General features: G+C 37.2%; 1 protein-coding gene across 1 annotated transcript in view; it reads left to right on the top strand.

Annotated features, from left to right (window-relative positions):
- vwa8 (von Willebrand factor A domain containing 8) overlaps positions 1-20,147 on the top strand; it is an 88,945-nt gene that overhangs the window by 15,967 nt on the left and 52,831 nt on the right. Inside the window, 12 exon segments of the mRNA XM_042730848.1 lie at positions 849-1,009; positions 1,970-2,062; positions 5,015-5,018; positions 7,631-7,647; positions 9,639-9,786; positions 9,961-10,038; positions 10,451-10,566; positions 10,825-10,928; positions 12,350-12,456; positions 16,082-16,153; positions 16,977-17,053; positions 18,901-18,976. Coding sequence (XP_042586782.1) covers positions 849-1,009; positions 1,970-2,062; positions 5,015-5,018; positions 7,631-7,647; positions 9,639-9,786; positions 9,961-10,038; positions 10,451-10,566; positions 10,825-10,928; positions 12,350-12,456; positions 16,082-16,153; positions 16,977-17,053; positions 18,901-18,976 — 1,053 coding nt within the window.

Genomic DNA, 20,147 nt, shown 5'->3' with positions numbered 1-20,147 from the left:
ATATTTTTTAAAATATTATTACAATTCAAAATAACCATTTTATATTTGAATATTTTTTTCAAATGTAATTTATTCCAGTGGTAAAATCTGTATTTTCAGCAGCCAGTCTTCAGTGTCACATGATACTTCAGAAATCATTTACTGCTCTAGAAACTTTTCTTATTATTATCAAAGTTGAAAACAGTTGTGCTGCTGAATATTTATGTGGAAACCATGACAATTGTTTTTACTTAAGGATTCTCTGATGAACAGAAAGAACTGCATAATATATTTTAAATAGAATCTTTTGAAACTTTATAAATGACTTTACATTGATCAAAGTAATACCTCCTAGCTGAATTAAATTATAAATGGTCAGTATCTTAAAAAACAGGGTAAATGTTATGTACCGTACTTAGTTTATATATGGTGTGTTGAAGATTGTGGTCCAATGTTCTAAAAATAAATAAATAAATAAAATACAAAAAAAAGAACAGTTATAAAATGAAAAAAAAAAACTAGAACAAACCAGAAAATTTACAAAACCACATACAAAAATTAAATTAATTTCTCGCCATATTTATTAAAAATTTGCAAATGTATTGGTCGAGCACTACTTGAAATGATGGCACATCCCTTTGCTTAAATCTTGAGTCATGGTGGATATATTGTATTATTGCACAAGGTCAGTCACAGCCATACATTTCCAAATGAATGTAAAGCATGTGAGTGTTCATAGAGTATGAATGATTGACCTCACATGCACTTGTAAACCCTGTATACACACACCTCTCTGGCAGCGCACTAAAGGATACACTGAATGACAGGCGTTGCCTCTGTGTGTGAGTGTGTGGGTGTGTGTGTCGTAGGATATCACTGTGCGGGACCTCCTCCAGCAGAGGTACACCCTGCCTAATGGAGACACAGCCTGGAGGGCCTTCCCGCTGGTCACTGCTGCTCAGGAGGGCAAGCTGGTGCTGCTGGACGGCATCCACCGTGTCAACCTGGGCACTCTGGCTGTGCTTTCCAGGTCATTCTCAGTCCAAACACTTACTGTCTAGAGGCTTACACTGTAACACTCCTAACCCAGTGTGATGCAATCTTTTTTTTTTTATCGTCCAGGATGGTCTGAATTCACAATTACATTTATTCATTTAGCAGACGCTTTTATCCAAAGTGACTTACAGATAAGGAATACAACAAGCGATTCATCATAAAGAGGCAAATAAACACAGGAAGTGCTCGTAATACAAAGTTTCAGACATTGTTCAGATTAGTTCAAGCTAGACAAGGAGGGATTAAGTAAAATAGAAAGCAAAAGTTTTTGTTTTTTTTAATATTAGGATGCAGTCAAATGTTGACGAAAGAGATTTCAGTTTTCATCTTAAATTGTCAGGGATTCAGCATATCTATAATATTACCATTAGTAATAGAAGTACTAATAATAGTAATAATAATAGGAGTACTATTAATAATAATTAAACGTGATTAGTAGTAGTGGTGGTAGTAGTAGTAGTAATTCAATGATGTGAACATTTGAATTATTGTTACTACCACTACTGATGATGATAATAATAATAATAATATTTTTATTATGAAGATTTAAATTATTATTATTAGTAGTAGAAGTAGTTTTAAATGTTCATAATATTAATATTGTTCACAAATGTTCATAATATCAATATTACAATTGTTAATTTTTGTAATTGGTGGACAAATTAGTTGATACTGGAAACTTGCAGTATCAAGTCTGGTTAGGACACTGTGTTTTATGTACCTCTCTTCATAAATGTCTATAATTTTTTTTTATTCTTTTATTTTTGGTCTGTTGGCAGTCCCCCACCCCCGAGAACACACACTTGATGTGAAAAACCCAGCACTGCTATTTCTGTGCTTGTGTTTTTCACTTTGGAGCAGATTGCTGATCATCGCTCTCTTGCTGTAGTGCTTGATTTGATTGGAGATTAATCTGGCCTGTCTGCCGTCTCAGGTTGCTGCATGACCGCGAGCTGGCTCTGAGGCGGGACCGTTACCAGACTCTGAAAGACGAGCTACAGCTCACTGACCAGGAGCTGCAAAACAGGTAATATTGTAATCAAACAATTGCATGAATCTGCTCAACTAACTCATGCTTACCCTAGCTTACTGTTGCAAAATGCACAAATGTTTAAATTATATTCCGTTGTCTTCTGGTCATTTTCAATAACTTTAAATACCACAGTTTTTTTTTATTTTTTTTTTGGTCATGAAACCAGACATTGTGACATTTATCAAGAATGTATAAACACAGTAAAAGCAAATGTAAAGTTGTTTATTAAAGGGTTAGTTCACCCAAAAATGCTAATTCTTTCAATATTTACTTCAAACGCAAAGTCTTTCATTCATCCTCAATGAATTTTTTTTTTAAATATTAGCTCATTATTTTTGTCCATACATTGAAAGTCCAAGCAACCAAAACTTTCAAGCTTAAAGTTCATAAAGACATCCATATGTCCATTAAAAGTCCATATGAATCAACCTGTTTTACTGAAGTCCTCTGAAGAGACACATTTGCTTTATATGATGACACTCAAATTCCATTATTCTAATGGTTTTGCTATAATTTAAATGCATTAATATAATTTATTTAATATATTTGGATTGTTCCTGTATCTCCATTTAAGTTGGATAAGCGCATAATGGCCTTAGGACCGGTTTGAGGCTCTTGTTAATTTTATAAACGTTTTTATGACAAGCTGAGGTAATGCTCTGCCGTTGAAATGAAGTACTTGCATGAGGCCGGTGTTCTGCTTAGTGTTTTAGAAATCCCAGCACCTATCATTTCTAATGAGAGCTCCATCCATCCTTTGGTCTCAGTGCCAGCAGCAGTTGCAGAGTAACTGTGTCTGTGGCTCAGCAGTGCGCCGCGATCATGGAACAGAACGCGAATCTCACGCTAATCAACACCTGTATGTGTTTGTGGGGGAGATGTGAGAATTCAGCACATTCATAGCAGCCCTTCTCTCAGCAGTCAGATGATTATGACATATCCAATGTATTTCAGATGACTTTATTAAACCGATAGTTCACTTAAACATTTAAATTCATATTACATGTGTAAAGGAAGCATACATATATAGCAATAGCATAGATAGATAGATAGATAGATAGATAGATAGATAGATAGATAGATAGATAGATAGATAGATAGATAGATAGATTTTTATATAAGCAAGCTTATTAAGATGGGTCCATATGATATTATGTGCTTTGAGATCACTCAGTAAGTCCATTTGTCACGTCCGGTTCTCCGTCTCATTTGACCTGAAGCTTCGCAGTCATGAACGCTCAATGAATACTGAATGTTCTGATGCCACACACATAGGCACATAGGAGGTGTTGATTAACCTACTGTGACGTCATCTCTGTAGAGAGACTCTGTCTCAGGACAACAAGCCTTGTGACCGCGAGTCTAGACCGAGCGTCCGTGTCTGCGAGAAACACTGAGTTATGATGAGATGCATTTCAGCCCATGACAATGGCTGCTTTCATCTCCAGACCGCAATAACAGGAAACTGCCCACCAGCCGGTCCAGCTCAAATTAATCAGAGGGCTGATTTTATAGGTTTTGTCAGTTAGCTCCATCACACTTGCTGTTTATTTCGGTCTGTCCCTATTTGCCTTCAGATGTATAATTTAAAAGTGCTTGAGAAATTTCATGCCACAACATTTTGTTGCTATGGTGCATCATCATTTTTTTTTTTAAATGGAGAGTTAATAAGCTAAAGTTTATAATAGTTCAAGTCTTGTTTTGAGTATGGCTGCAGCATTCAGTATTGTTTTAGCATTCTTGAGACTTTTTCAGATCTGGTTCCATTTTTATTTTTTACATTTAGAAACCGAGTGAACTCCATGATGTTGCACTCAGAAATTAACATTCTGTCATCATTTACTCATTTACAACACATGCCAAGCATATTGTGCCAAATTGGTACTGAAAATTGTTTATAAAGTTTAAACTGTTGTCAATGAAAGAGAAGCTTTAAAGTCTCCTCATGGTTTTCCTCAAAAATTAAAAGCTTTGGTTTAAAGGTGCTGTATGTAGGATTGACAACTAGTGGTTGAACTAGGTATTGCAGTCCAAATTCAAAATATTGGAGAGGGTTTTTTTCACCCGGCCCCTCCTCCTCAGACTTGACGCACATGCAGGTTGCCAGATTGACGACACAAACAAGAACGAGTGCACATGAATTGGAATCGGGAAATATCTGACTAATTTGTCTGTCGACTTGGGAGAGAGTGTGGTCTAACCTCAGTTTAACCTCTGGAAACTTGGCTCATCATCTTGTGTATTTTAAAGTTATTCATAGAGCATGTATAATAACTTCTTGCAAAAGATTCAAAAGGAAACTACAACCAAATTACGGCTGCCATTTCTGTGGTACTGCGTCAGCAGGTACGTCATATGTTTGGGGAGTGTCCTATTCTGTTAATAATCTATGGACACATGTAAACTTTGTTTTGTTCTTGTTACTACAAACTGATTATATGGTTAAGCCAAGTTTATGTCTCATTAATGTACAGCGGCACAAATTGATTGGGCCAGGTCGGGCTCTGTTGATGTTTGGCAGTGTTCTTTTTCTAAAGCACTGGATTATATCGAGGATGTCTGTTGTTGTTGTTTGTTGTATGTATAAAAATAAATAAAAATTTAATCACACAAAAAAGAATGAGCGCACATGACAATGAATGAAATGAAATACGCTGTGTTTTCCGCCAACTGGCAACCCGGGGTGGCAAAATACAATTGGGTAAAATGGCGGTGGGAGGGTTTCACAAACCAAAACGGAGACAAATGTAACTAAAATTAAAATAAAAAAATAAAACAATAAAAACTAATTTAAAATATTGAACTACAATTGTATCTTATGCTAAAATAGCACCAATCTGAAATAGTCTCTTAGACTTAATTTCCATATTTTATAATTTTCTCTGTGACATAAAATTATTGTAAACTTAGCCACATCTTATAAGCACCTGATCAGTAAAAAGACAGATCTGTGAGTTTCACGGTGAAGAAATCAGTGCTGTTGGATGTATATTTGTGTCCTGCTGGTGGAGCCCCACCTAGACGGGTAGGAAGGATGTTTGTGGTGGAGCGTCTGAGGTTGAAATAAAGTCACTTCCTCTTCCTGTGTTTCCAGCCGACGTCTCAGACTTCACTTGTGGTCTCTTCATGTGGTTCCAACACTGCTCTTAATTAGCGAGCCTGTGTTCCTGTCAGCCTCAGACTCACATACACACTTCATACGGTACAGGCATATTAATGACGCCTCTAAAAGTCACACTTTGCTCGGCTGCGTGGGCAGGGCTGCTGTCTCTGACCTCCTGAGGTCAACACAGAATATAGGTGCTCTCACAGAGTCAACTATTATTAGCATCTTGGTCTGTCTCTCTGTTTGTCTCTGTCTTTCTCAGCCTTATTGCATGTAATAAAGTATAATGTGCTGATTACTTAAACAGTTTTAGTATCACAATACATGATCTCTCATGTGTGCAAATTGTTGAATACTATGCTTCACAATATTAACATTAATTTGTTTGTTTGTTTTTAATTTTTTTATGCTGTTTTGGCTATATATACAACTAGATTTTTCATTTTTGAAGAAGTTAATCCTTTATTATGCATGCACAGATGCATTAAATTGATTGACACAAATATTAAGCAGTGCAATTGTTTTCAACATTGATGGTAATAATAGTGTTTCTTGAGCAGTAAATCAGCATATTAACATGATTTCTGAAGGATCATGCGACACTGAAGACTGGAGTAATAACACTGAAAATTCAGCTTTGCGTCTCAACAATAAATTACATTTCAACAGAAATTAATATAGAAATTGCATCATAAATTGTGTTTTATTGTTTTATGGTGACTAACCAATTAAAAGTCTCTTAATTCCTCACAAAAAGTTGTAGTTTTGTTGTTTTTTTTTGTTTTGTTTTTTTTGTGGTTTTTTTTTTGTGTTTGTGTTGTGTTTTTAGCTTTTTGTTTTGTTTTTGTTGTGTTTTGTTATTTTGTTTGTTTGTTTGTTTGTTGTTTTCAGTGTTTTGTTTTTAGTTTTTTGTTGTTGTTTGGTTTTTACTTTTTGTTTGACATTACAGCCCCTGGTTTCTGTATTTTTACTTTTACCTTGTTTGCATAAATTGTCTTACAGTCTTCTTGTAGTTTTTCAGTGACACAATTGTTGTGGGTAAAGAAGATAGCAGTGCACCTGTATATGATTACTGCTAACAAGTGCTACATTCAGTAATGATGTGTAAATGTTAGAAACGGGAGCTGGTGTCTTTGAAACCAGGGACATGGACTTGGAAGATAGGAGGGTGTTGCTAGGCAACAAGAGGCAGTTGATCTGATGAAGATCTAAAATGGTGTGATAATGAAGAATCGTGATCGCTCTCTCTGTGTCAGTAGGTGTATCTATGCATTTCATGCAGGGGGCTTCACTGTTTATAAATAGACGGAGCTGTCCAGTGGGATTAGGTGGCGATGCAGCTCGAGCGCAAGCTATTGTCAGCGATACGATATCAATGTGCCAGAGATCAGTGAGGGCACGGATCTTGACATGAGCATATCCTATTCACATTGACAGATGAATGGATTGACTTCACCTCCTCTTGTTCTCATATAGTCATCAGTGATCAGGTGCCTTTGGTTATGCCAACCCCCTGGAACATATCATAACATAACAATCGTAACAAAGAATGACAGTCGGTGTGACTGTAATGTCTGTTTTCAGGTCACCTGCTCCATTGTCTTGATAGTCTGTGTAATAACTTCACATCAGCTATGTTCAGAATGCAATACCAATTTATTTCTTACACTGCCTAATTATTAGTATTTAAAAGAAGATAAAAAGTAGGCATTAAGAAACCTGATTTGAATATAAATTTCAGTCACTTGTGTCTAATGTTTGGATCCCTCAGAAAAACACACTACCATTCAGAAGTTTGGATTTAGTAAAAAGTTGTTAATGTTTTTGAAAGACAAGTTTCTTATGCTGACCAAGACTGCATTTATTTGACCAAAAATATTATAAAAATACCCAGTTATATTAGGACTGAATCTAAATAAAACTGAAATCGCATTGTGGCTGTTTGCATGTATCGAATCACAAAGGCTGCGCTTTAATTAAATGAATAAATTAAATAAATATATACCCTGCATGTTTCAGTGTGAAGTGGCACTACTATATTACTTAATTCTTAAATACTATTTTCTTATTTTACAGTTAAATATTACAAGAGTAATATATCTTATTTTGTTTTTTATTAATGCTTCTATTTTTATTTAGTGGTAACAATAATAATAGTAATATTTATTATTATTATTATTTACATTAACATATAATTTATATTCATTAATGTATAATCACACATTTTTGGCCAAATTTTGCAGCTTTGCAAACAAGCACCTCAAACTTGGAATCAAATTATTTTTTGAGAAAAATCGCAATTAGATTTTTTTCCCCAAATCAAGCATCTCTAGGTAATATTTTGAAATGTTATTTATATATATATATATATATATATATATATATATATATATTTAAAAAAAAACTTGATTATATTTTAATGTATTTTAGAATTTATTTAATTCATTTATGCACAGCTGAATTCTCTGCATCCGTTACTTCAATTTCACCTTCTGAGAAACATTTCTTATTGTTAAAAACTACTGAAAACAGCTGCTTTATATTTTTGTGGAAGCCATGATAAATGTATTTAATTTCACTTTTGGTTGATTTATTGCATCATTGCTGAATAAAGTTTGAATTTATTTAAAGGAAAAAAAACTTTTGACTGGTAGTATACAGGTGTGTATATATAGAAATGGTTTGAAGAACACGATATTAACATCTGTCTAGTAAGCATTGAATTTTGTTGTTGTTTTGGATTAGATTAGATTAGATTCAACTTTATTGTCACTGTGCAGAGCACAACAGAGCCAATGAAATGCAGTTAGTATCTAACCAGAAGTGCAAATAACAGAGGGAATAATAAGAATTATTTTTTATTTTGTGTGTGTGTGTGTGTGTTAAGTATGAGGTGGTCCATTCTAGGATGTAGTGTTCAGCGCCTGAGATTGGAGTTCAGTAAGCTGACTGCTGAGGGAAAGAAACTGTTCCTGAGTCTGCTGGTGGGACAGCGAAGACTCATATAACGTGTCCCCGATGGGAGAGGAGTGAACAGTCTGTGACTGGGGTGAGAGGAGTCTTTGATTCTCACTCTCCTTAGGCAGCGTTTGTGGTAGACGTCTTTGATGGAGGGTAGCCCGACACCAGTGGTGTATTGGGCAGTTTTCACCACCCGCTGGAGGGTTTTCTGGCCCGAAACAGTGCAGTTGCCATACCACACTGTGATGCAGTTTGTGAGAATGCTTTCAATAGTGCAATGGTAAAAGTTCAGCAGGATGTTGGGGGACAAGTGAGCTTCCCTTAGTTACCTAAGGAAGTAAAGACACTGTTGTGCCTTTTTGAACAGTATGGAGGTATTGAGGGTCCAGGAAAGATCCTCAGAGAGGTGGACACAAAGGAACTTGAAGCTCGCCACGCGTTCCACTTCAGCCCCATCAATGTAGATGGGAGTGTGGTCCTCCTTAGTCCGACGGTGGTCTACAATCTGCTCTGTGGTCTTTTTGTTGTTGAGTTCAAGGTTAATGTTGGCACACCACATTGCTAGATGCTAAACCTCGTCCCAATAGGCCGTCTCATCATTGCCGCTGATCAGGCCTACCACCGTGGTGTCATCTGCAAATTTGATTATGGAATTAGAGCCATGCACAGGTATGCAGTCGTGGGTGAAAAGGGATTGGGCTCAGCACACAGCCCTGTGGTACCCCAGTGTTTAAAGTGAGGACTGAGGAGGTGTGGTTACTGATCCTAACAGACTGTGGTCTGTTGGTGTGAGAGTCCAGGGTCCAGTTACAAAGGGAGGGGCTGATGCCAAGATCACAGAGCTTGGAGATCAGCTTGGATGGGATCACAGTATTGAAGGCGGAACTGAAATCAATGAATACCATCCTGACATATGTGTTGGTTCTGTCCAGGTGCGTCAAGGCAGAGTGGAGAGCTGAGGTGATGGCATCCTCAGTTGACCTGTTGGATTTGTGGTCGAACCGGTGTGGGTCCAGTGTTGGGGGCAAGCATGTTTTCAGGTGGTAGTAAGAGTAAGAGCAACTGAGCGGAAGCCATTGAAGGCCACTGCACCAGCATGTTTTGGTATGGGTACAGTGGTGGTTGTTTTTAAGCAGTTGGGAACACTGGGTTGGGCCAAAGAGAGGTTGAAAATGTTGGTGAAGACCTCAGCCAGCTGTTCTGCTCAGGCCCTAAGCACTCAGCCAGGGATGCCATCAGGGGCGGCAGCTTTATGTGCATTCACCTTACACAAGGTGGAGCACACGTCACTGGTGGAAAGTGTGAGCAGCAGGGCGTCAGGTGTGAGCACAGCTTTGGGTGGTTCTGAGTTTCCAAGATCAAAGCGAGCATAAAAGTTGTTCAGCTCATTAGGGAAGGTGGCATTGCTGGTTATTGCTCATTGCTGATCCATTATTACTCCATTATGGATCAGGAATTGGGAAGGAGACAAAAACAAGTAACCAGTGCTGATCTTCTCCACAGATCATTCCGGAACATCGCTTTAGCGGAGCCGCCTCAGGTTGGGAGCACCACGCAGCAGTGGCTCAGCCCGGAGATCCTCACCATGTTCCTCTTTCACACCGTCAAACCACTGGCCAAGGTTGAGGAAACGGCTGTTATCCAGGGCATTGTTAGTCGCATCACCTTCAGACTGATCTATTATGTCAAATTTACTAATGTGTTTGATTAAATCTGCTTACACCCAACATGTTTACGAACTGCATTTTATGTTGAATCAAAATATCATATAGCTTTGATGCTTGCTTTTTGGATCTGAGTCTTGTATACATTATTTTCATAACAGATCCCAAATGTTCCCAAAGAAGCAGTGGAGCAGCTGCAACACCTGACTCACAGTCTGAGAAAATCCAACGATCCTACGGTGAGCTTTCTGATGTTGGATCCCCAAAACCTTTGAAGAACAAATCGATGCCTTCACAGCAAGGAGAGACTGGTACATTCCCTGACTCCAGTGGTCCAAGAGCAGGCTCATATAGAGAGATTGTCATATACCTGATCAGCATATTTGTTAAGGGTTCCTCTTTATACAACACAACATAAGGTTTCTTGTTTAGAAAGTGCTTACTCTGCTGCTTACTGGTGTTTAAGTTAGCTCTGTCCCAGAAACCTTAAATATCCTGTTGTAATGGAGCGAATCAGTGATTGTCCTCTTTTACAGCAGCCTTAGTTAATTTTTTTTTTTTTTTTTGTCGTCTGTGTGTGTTGTGTTGTGTTTTTGGTTTGGTTTTGAGATGAAAAGTAAATGTTGTTTGGTGTATTAGTGCTGTGTTCAGCCCCTCTCTCTTGCTTCTTCATTGTCCACCAGGCAGCTGCTGAGAATCTGTCGGCGTCTTTCTCAGTATCCACAGGAGAGTGTTGCTCACACTGTGAACAAAGCCTGTCTGTCCAGGTAGACAAGCTCTAACACATTCATTCAAGCCTCAAAGTCACCACTCGGCAACTGAATAACATTCAAAATAAAACAAACTCTGCACAAGTTTGTGCCATTTGGTTGTTACTGACCAATCTTGTTTGAAAACTGATTTATTTTTCATTGATGCTGCTGGTGACACTATACCTTACTATAGTTTCCGTTTTTGCTTGTGAAATTCAGAAGAGACTGGGAAATGTATAAATACAGTACGAGTAATTTTTCTTGGATTTGTAGGTTTCTGCCCAGCCTGGCTCGCTCGGGTCTTCAGAAGAGTCTGGTTAACTGCTCAATAGAAGATCAGCTTGACCCAGCATCAGAACAGAGCCATCTCTACAGCTGTGAGCTACAGTACAACACCATACCAGAGTTCAGACCAATGCTAAGCTAAACTCACAACTTACATTACAGTTCATGAGAATTTTAATTGAATTCAGCAACAGGATGTGGAATTATAATACTAATAATTCCACATCCTGATATATGAGCAATTCAACACGGTCACACAACAGGAATTTCTGTAGTCCAACAACAGAAAACGAATTTCTTTGAATTTGATTCATTCCATTTATTTCTTCTTCCTTAAAGGGGACCGATTATGCGCCTTTTCACAAGATGTAAAATAAGTCTCTGATGTCCCCAGCGTGTGTATGTGAAGTTTTAACTCAAAATACCTTACAGATAATTTTTTATAGCTTGTTAAAATTGCCACTTTTAGGGTATGAGCCAAAGCGCACCATTTTTTGTGTCTTTCCCTTTAAATGCAAATTAGCTGGTGCTCCAGGGAAGAGGGCGGAGCTTCAAGAGCTCAAGTTCTGGCAATACTGGTGCTAGCCTTTGCAAATAAACACTCCACTATTAGTACAAGCTTATCTTTACAGAAAATACTTACTTCTTCTGAAGGTATAGCTGGATCACGAACAGTTGGCACTGGTCCATCCATTCACAAAGCATTCCGGTGTAAATGATTTGCGCAGACATAAAAAATTTTGGTAGAGTTGAGGGAGCATTTTCTTCAAAAACAAAATAAATACACCTTGTCTTCAGTGGCTCAGATTTTGTGAGTAAATGGAGAGAGCTATGTGGATTCATTCATCTAGCTACACAACACCTAAAACGCTTGGGGGACATTCTCGTCAGTGCAGCAATGGTGGACTGTATACAACTCGCTGTGAACATGCTCAGGGCGGTTCTGTGTTATAACAGCAGTGACTGTCAACAATCATGGGCAGGGCACCACATTAGCATCAATGCTGAAAACAGGTAGTTGAGAGACACTGCTTATTACTTATGGGGATTTAAAAAAATGAATGGGTGGATTTTTATCATTGTAGGGTGGTTGTGTACACACATTGCCAACACTCATTTATGTCCAAACAACATGTGAAAGTGAATTTTGCATAATAGGTCCTTTAAATTCAATTCTGTTCTGCATCCTGCTGGATTTGGAAAGTCATTCTCAGTTCGGTTCTGAATTGCACACATCCCCAACTTCAGTGGTTCCTCAGTAATTTTAGCCTGCACTTATGTTTTTGTCCCATTTTCCCTGCTGTCTGTAAGAAACTTTAGATTTCAGAAGTACAGTACTGTGTGGTGTCTGAGAAGTGTAGATGTGAGGAAATAGACTGCTTTTGTGTAGAGAAGAGGTTGTGTCTCCAGGAGCTGGTCAATGACATGGCTGAATAAGTAATCTTTGTTTGATAAAATCTCTTTTTTGAGAATCTCTCACTTCTTCTTTTTTATTTCTACTCTCCCCTGTTAGGCACAGTAAAAGATGGACTTCTGACCATAGGGAACGTCTCGGCTCCTGTGTACAGCCCTGATGAGAAGATGAAGGTCACAGATGTGCTCTTTTATGAGAACGTTCAGGTGAGCTCCTTATCTGCCCATTACCAGAAGGAAACATTGTCCTCTTCTCTGCACAGTATGGGGCCACAAAGCACAATATCTTTAGCCTCATGAGCTGCACATCATTTACTCCTTCATTAATTTAAAAACCTCTATTACTTTTTTTTTATTTTTATAAAGGTTTCATTTTATTTGTGTGTGTGTGTGTGTGTGTGTGTGTGTGTGAGAGAGAGAGAGAGGATTGAATTATCCCTTTAACTATTTATAAGAAATAAAAAAAAAAACCAGCTTCTTTACATTATTATTAATCAGACTTAAGGTACAACCAAATAGCATAAAATAGAAAAGCATACAAACCTGATTGAATGAGCCATGTTTGAATAGAACAAAATAGCAGATGCAAACACACACTAGTTGAATTCTATATTAAAACACCAAGATGCAATGTTGCTTGGCGACCGTAAACAACTGACACTTACACCATATTTGCACATACATACCACATTACCCAACAGCCCTGCTTTTTATTAACATGGTCAGAAGACATGTTTGTGATTATTGCAGTTGCGGTTTCCACAGTGATCACACGGGCCGCCAAAAATGGTTTGGTCTGGCAATGAGGAAAGCTCAATCTGTCTCTGTCTGTCTCTGTCTAAGCCTTGTAAATCAGCTGGGTGCTTTTGTTCAAAGGTCAGATCTCAGAGAGGACCCACAAAAAACACTGGCCAACACACACATGCACACCCAAGTACAGCAAGATCTCAACAGCTTCACAGTCAATCAGGATGTAATCATACTTCATTATTAGGGATTTGAAGGTGTTCTCACTACAGCATGTTCAGTATTCAAAGTTAAGCCTCGTACTTCTCAGTCAAACCACATTGTTTCTCATCCACAACTGGAGATATGATCCTATAGACTGTTCAAACAGAATTGAAAAAATTACAGAAAAATTGAGTTTCAAATACTGTTTCAGAAACGTAAAAATTTTTAAAAAAAAATCTAAATCAGGTGTTTGAAACATTGGACAAAGTAGTATAGCAACCATAAAAACTATTCAGCATTATATCATGCAGTAATAACGAAATATAAAGTGTTGCCAGTGGTAACATTCAGTATTGCTGCCACACTGTATGTGTGGCATTTGGTCTCATGCTGAGAGAAGAGAACGAGGGATGACCCAGATATTCCTCCCTCACTGCCACCTCTCTCCTCCCTTCAGAGGCCCAGAAAGAGTTGGAGGAAAAAAAGTTACTTTTGTCCCACTTTTCCATGACCTGCTTTTTGTCTTTCGAGCATTAGAAGGAGAAGTGCAGTAGTCCACCGAGGCAGAAATTAGGACACCACCCCCCCCAGCGAACAGCATCATCCATGTGTCCTTATCATACTGAAAAAGCACTTTGTGTCTTTGCAGCCTCATAAACAGAAAACTCAATTCCTTGTGTCATATCCAGACCAGAATTCATTTCTGCTTCCTTTTATCTATTCAGCTTTTGTGTGTCTGTAAAATGTAGGTGACCCTCTCAGGCATAATTGATGCTTGTGTGTTTTCATGCTTTACTGCAGGAGCAATATGAGGTAGATCAGGTCACATGACATACAGTGGACCACAATAGTCTGAGGCCACTTTGTGAAAACACTTGGATTTTTTAATTTTTATTTTATCAAAAAGGATGGTTCACCCAAAAAAGAAAATTACCCCATGATTTACTCTTACTCAAGCCATCCTAGGTGTATATGACTTTCTTCTTTCATATATAAATACAATTGGAGTTATATTAAAAAATGCCCTGGCTCTTCCAAGCTTTATAATGGCAGTGAATGGGGTTTAAGATTTTGATGCCCAAAAAAGTACATCCATCCATCATAAAAATTATTTAACACGGCTCCAGGGGGTTTATAAAGGCCTCTGAAGTGAATTGACGTGTTTTTGTATGAAAAATAGAAATATGGCTTGCAAACTGTTCTCTCTCTGCATAGCCAGATTGTTTGTTGTAAGAACGTTCACGAGAGAGTTGCGTTGGAGCAGATGACGTAGGACATAGTTGAACACAGTGATGAACACGGAAGCGCAGAAGAGAGAGCAAAACAAAACACCAGTCACGAATTAGAAGTACAAAATGAGCATTTGTAAAGAAAAATGTTGGATTATTTCGATATAAGCCAAGAGGAGAGTGGTTTTCCTTTGCTGTAAACAAAGCTCTCGCGACACTAGCATATTCGTCATCTTTCCCTGGACAACCCTCTCTCGTGAACACGCATACGACCGTTAGCAGAAGCTAGAGATTACAGTTTATGAAGTTTTGAATATGGATATTTTTCTGACACAAAAACATTGATTCACTTCAGAAAGCCTTTATTAACCCCTTGGAGACGTATGGAGTATTTTTATGATGGATGGGATGCACTTTTTCTGGCCTTCAAAATCTCAACTCCCGTTCACTGCCATTTTGAAGCTTGGAAGAGCCAGGACATTTTTTATTAATGTAACTCTGATTGTATTCATCTGATAGCAGCACTTGTCTGACACATAAATCTGCTAGTGATCTCATGGTTTCAGAAAGAAAAAGAAATTATCTATTCAAAGAGTCAGATGATGAATGTCGTACATTTACACTACCATTCAAAAGATTGGTCAGTACGTTTTTTTTTTTAAGAACTTTATTTAGCAAGGATGCATTATATTGAACAAAAGTTACAACAACAAAAAAAACTTTTATAATTATACAAAAAATCTAATTGAAATCTATTTTATATTTCTTATTTAAATATATTTAAAATAAATGCTGTTCTTTTGACATTTCTATTCAATAAAGAATGCTGAACAAAACAAAAATTATCACAGTTTCCAAAAAAAAAGTTAAGCAGCACAACTGTTTTCAAAATTGATAACAAAAAAATGTTTCTAGAGCAGCAAATCAGCATATTGGAATGATTTCTGAAGGATCATGTGACACTAAAGACTGGAAGTAATGATGCTGATTCAGCTTTGACATCAAAGAAATAAATCTAACAATATTTTTAAATAGAAAACCATAATTTGTAATAATTTTTCACAATATAACTGTTTTTACTATATTTTGACCAAGTAAATGCAGCCTTTATGAGCATACGAGACTTATTTCAAAAACATTTTAAAAAAATCTTACCAGCCCCAAACCTTTGAACAGTAGCCAATTTTTTTTATTTTTTTTTTTTTTTTTTTTTAAGCGACCTAGAAATACCTTTAATAACTACCTAGAAAAGTAGACCCAGCTGAAAAAGAGGATTTTGACAGCCATGCAAGTCAAATAATTATCCTGGTTTTAACTAAATTACATATATTAGTGCTTTAACAAAAATAGGACTTTACATGTTGCCTTTTAAACCCTTTTGAATGCAGTCCTGGTTTACTTCGATTGAAAGTGTTACCGTAACCTGGATTTTTGCTTTAAATAAAGCAGAGTTAAAGTTGGCAGTCCTTCATAACATTATTCCACCAAGAAGTTACATTGTACCTTGATTGTCCCTTTCAATAACTTGTCTTTTTAAACTTTATTTATATCCCGCTTTAAAAAAAAAAACAGTAGTTTTACAGTATATCTTGAACCCCACTGTGTTTTGTACTGATCTCACTATAAAATATGTTTTGTCTGTTTGTTCACAGCACATGATGGTGATTCAGGACATGCTGAAGGACTCCCTGTTGGGGGAACACCTGCTTCTTGTGGGCAACCAGGTAAATGAGGATTCCCATCCTCAGGACAGCAGTCTGCGGAGATGTCTGTCCACTCCGATACAGAGAGCAGAGCAGACATACAGTACACTAGCCCAGAGCACTGGCATTGTGCCATGAAGCACAGCTGCGTTTGTTAAAGCATCTGCCCACCAGCTACAGGGTGAACTAGAGCTCAGTGTGCCCTACGGCGCCCAGGCGCTCACCCACGCTCTGCACTAAAGACCTGTGGCTTTACTGCTTTTGTGTATGGAAAGAGAGTGGGTGTCCTGACTGCTGTCACTTCAGTTTAGATGAAATACAGAACACATGAATGTGTGCTTATGTTAATCGAGGCTACATTTTTTTAATTGAATATACAGTGAAAAAGGAGTATTGTGAAATGTTACTGTAATTTTGTAGATCACACTTTATTTTAAGGTCCAATTCTCACTATTAACAAACCATTAACTGCAACTTTTGCCTCAATAAACTGCTTATTAATAGTTATTAGGTAGTTGTTAGGTTTAGGTATTGGGTAGGATAAAGGATATAGAATATGGGCATGCAGAATATGTGCTTTAGATGTACTAATAAACATCCGATATATTTATAATGGACATGCTAATAAGCAACAAGTTAATAGTGAGAACTGGTCCCTATACTAAAGTGTTACTATATTTTAAAATGTAACTTATTCCTTTGATGGCAAAGCTGAATTTTCAGCATCATTAGAACTAAGATGAAAGAAAATAATACAGGGTCAGAATGAGATGAGGATGAGTAAATTACATATTTTCATTCGCAGGCAATCTATTTCTAATCTATGTTCTTACTCTGTTCCCAGGGCGTAGGGAAAAACAAGATTGTTGATCGATTCTTGCATCTGATGAACAGACCCAGAGAATATCTTCAGCTTCACAGGTAAAATAAAGAAGTCCCTTGAGTTCTCCTCCAAATAAAGCTCTCTCAGAAAGGAAGACCTATTATCAGAAACTACTCTCCTGTAGACTCAATTAGAACCTGGTTACGAGGCCACACCGGGAATGGCCCATATCCGCTGACATCACGTGCAGCTTTTCATCATTAGTGAATCAGTAATGTGTCCTCTTTGTAAATGAATAGAATTGAGAAAAAAAAAGAGAGGACACCTTTATTCATCAGAACGATAAACATCTGGACACGGATGCATCATATGAGTGTTTTCTATTAGAAGGTGAAACTTCCTTTTGCAGACTCACCGAGTGCCTGAAATAAAAAGATCTCCTCTCTGAGGCTCAAGTGAGCTATTTTAATCCTGATAAATTAGGACACCTGTCGACAGGGCAGAGAGAACTTTTAAGTTGTACTTTTGCCTTTGAAGAACTGCAATTAAAGGAGTAGTTCTCCTTTTACCTTAACCTTGTTACAACCCTGCTATTATTTTTCTTTTTTCTGTGAAACACAAAAGTAGATGTATTATTTTAATAATTTCTTTCAAAAATTGCCAAAAAGAGCAGAAAATTTTCAAAAAGCTGTAGTTTTCTCAGTCTGGTCTCCAGTTAGACAAAATACTGGGGGCTCGTCCGGGATATTTTGGACTATGAGGGATTTTCAGTAAATAAAGTGTAAATTTATTGATTAAATTTGACTAACATGACATAAGCTGTTTTGTAACATTTAAATATTCATCTGTATTTTCTAATGCCAGCATAAAGTATAAAGTGCTTGTAACAGGGCTCTCACAGTCACTATGTTAAAATGCACTACCATTGAAAAACTTGGCGTCAGTAAGAATTAGTTTTTGTTTGTTTTAACTTTTATAATGTTGCTAATTATTTAAATTAAAAATACTTTCTATTCATCAAGGAATCCTAAATCTACACAAATATAAGGATGCATTATCAACATTAATAATAATAAAATAAATGTTTCTTGAGCAGCATATCAGACTCATTTCAGAAGGATCATGTGACACTGAAGACTAGAGAAATGAAGCTGAAAATTTAGCTTTGCATCACAGGAATAAATTACATTTTAGAATATATTAATATAGAAAACTGTTACTTTAATTTGTAATAATATTTCACAGTATCAGAGTTTTACTGTATTTTTAATCAAATAAATGCAGCCTTGGTGAGCATAAGAGACTTCTTTCATAAAAACAGAACAAAAACTTACTGACCCCAAACCTCTGAATGGTAGAGTATCTGAAATTTAAAATTGTGATTTCCAGCCCTGAAATAGACATGTAAAAGAAACCATGCATTTTTAGTCATCCTTTAGCAGCAACTAATCTGGCTATTTCTTTGTTAGTGCAATCTGATTTGTTATCCATTTATCACAAACAACTGGAAAAGTCAAGAAAACTCATAAGATGTCACCGTGTCTAACCCATCTATGAGGTGCAGAGGTTGATGTCATCTTGAAAGTTTCTTCTTGAAAGTTAAACCAAAGTCAAACTCGCATGCATTATGGCCTGGTTAGCGATTATGGAAATCTTAAATTAGACTAAAGTAATCACTTCAGGGATTCTCCTTTCGACTAAGCCCACAGAGATATGTGTCACATTTCAAACCTGCACAAGAACTCAACAGCGCTCTGTCCATCACACTGAATTTAGGTCAGATTACTTTATATTTCTGTAGGACCCATGAGTATGAATCCACAAATAATCTCACTCTCTAGAGATAATAGCTATGATTTAACTGTGAACAGAGTCACCATTTATAGTACATGCATGATGTTCATGATAATCACAGTCTAAGCTCTGATCTCGTATGCTTCAACAGAGACACTACAGTCCAGACTTTAACACTGCAGCCCTCTGTGAGAGATGGCATCATCATCTGTGAAGACTCTCCATTGGTCAGTATTCACCTCTGACATCATGGCTCTGATTCAAACCTAGTGAGCCACCCACACAGACATGGGTTTAGTCTCTACGTCTTTGTTCAAAAACAGGCCTTCTTTCATCTTCAGAATACAAATTAAGATATTTTTGATGAAATCTGAGAGCTTTCTAATCCTGAATAGACAGCAATGCAACTGATACATTCAAGGTCCAGAAAGGTACTAAGGACATTGTGACATCAGTGGTTCAACCTTAATTTTAAGAAGCTACGAGAATACTTTTTGTGCGCAAAGAAAATAAAAATAATTACTTTATTTAACAATTCAGGTTGAACCACTGATGTCACATGGACTATTTTAAACAATGTTGGAACATTTGGAACTAAACTTTGCAAGGTGGCGACCCTCCAGGAACTGAGTTTGTCACCCCTGCTTTAAAATATATTTCTCTGATTCACGTTAATACAAGTGAACTGTCTTATATATAGAATCTTTGACCCTAGTTTGAAAACCCTGTTCTAAGAACCTGGAGGAAGAGGCAATCCCAGAATGCATTGCACCATATATTTGATTCAATAAACACTTGAGTATTTTGTTCGCTCAACAATACCCTAAAGGTGTATTGTTACTTTTGCTTTGTGAAAATTTCCAGTAGAAAAACTAGAGTTTCACACAACGTTGCACATGCAGATTTCACTCCCTTGGTTTGCAAGTGACTTTTGTGAGAGCTGTGTATTAAACATCGCTATTCTATTGATTATAGACAGTGGACTGCTTTTCTGTGCTGATGTGACGGCACTTTAACAGATCTCTACTGGAAACAATTCCATCTCTTTTACGCCTCACATGAGGAGCTGTGTTTGTATGACATGCAGTTGAGGTTTCATTTCCCTTATGTTCAGACTGCAGGAAAAAAAATTGCTCATATGTGACCCAGATCTGTTTTTTCCCCTTTATAACAGTGTGAACGGCACAATTTGGGCCACTGATTCAGGCCACTTTCATGTGTGGTACTAAATCAGATGCAGGATGGATGTTTTGCAATTCATACAATTTACTGAAAAACCCTCATACTCCACAATATCCCGGACGAGCCCCCAGTATTTTGCCTAATTGGGGACCAGATTGACAACTGAAGAAAAACTTGAGGGATTGTATTGTAAATACACTATATTGCCAAAAGTAT

This window comes from Cyprinus carpio, chromosome B9 (assembly GCF_018340385.1).
Source record: "Cyprinus carpio isolate SPL01 chromosome B9, ASM1834038v1, whole genome shotgun sequence".
Taxonomy (NCBI): Eukaryota; Metazoa; Chordata; class Actinopteri; order Cypriniformes; family Cyprinidae; genus Cyprinus; species Cyprinus carpio.
Note: the sequence above shows the minus strand (reverse complement) of the source record. Positions and strands in the feature narration are given on the sequence as shown.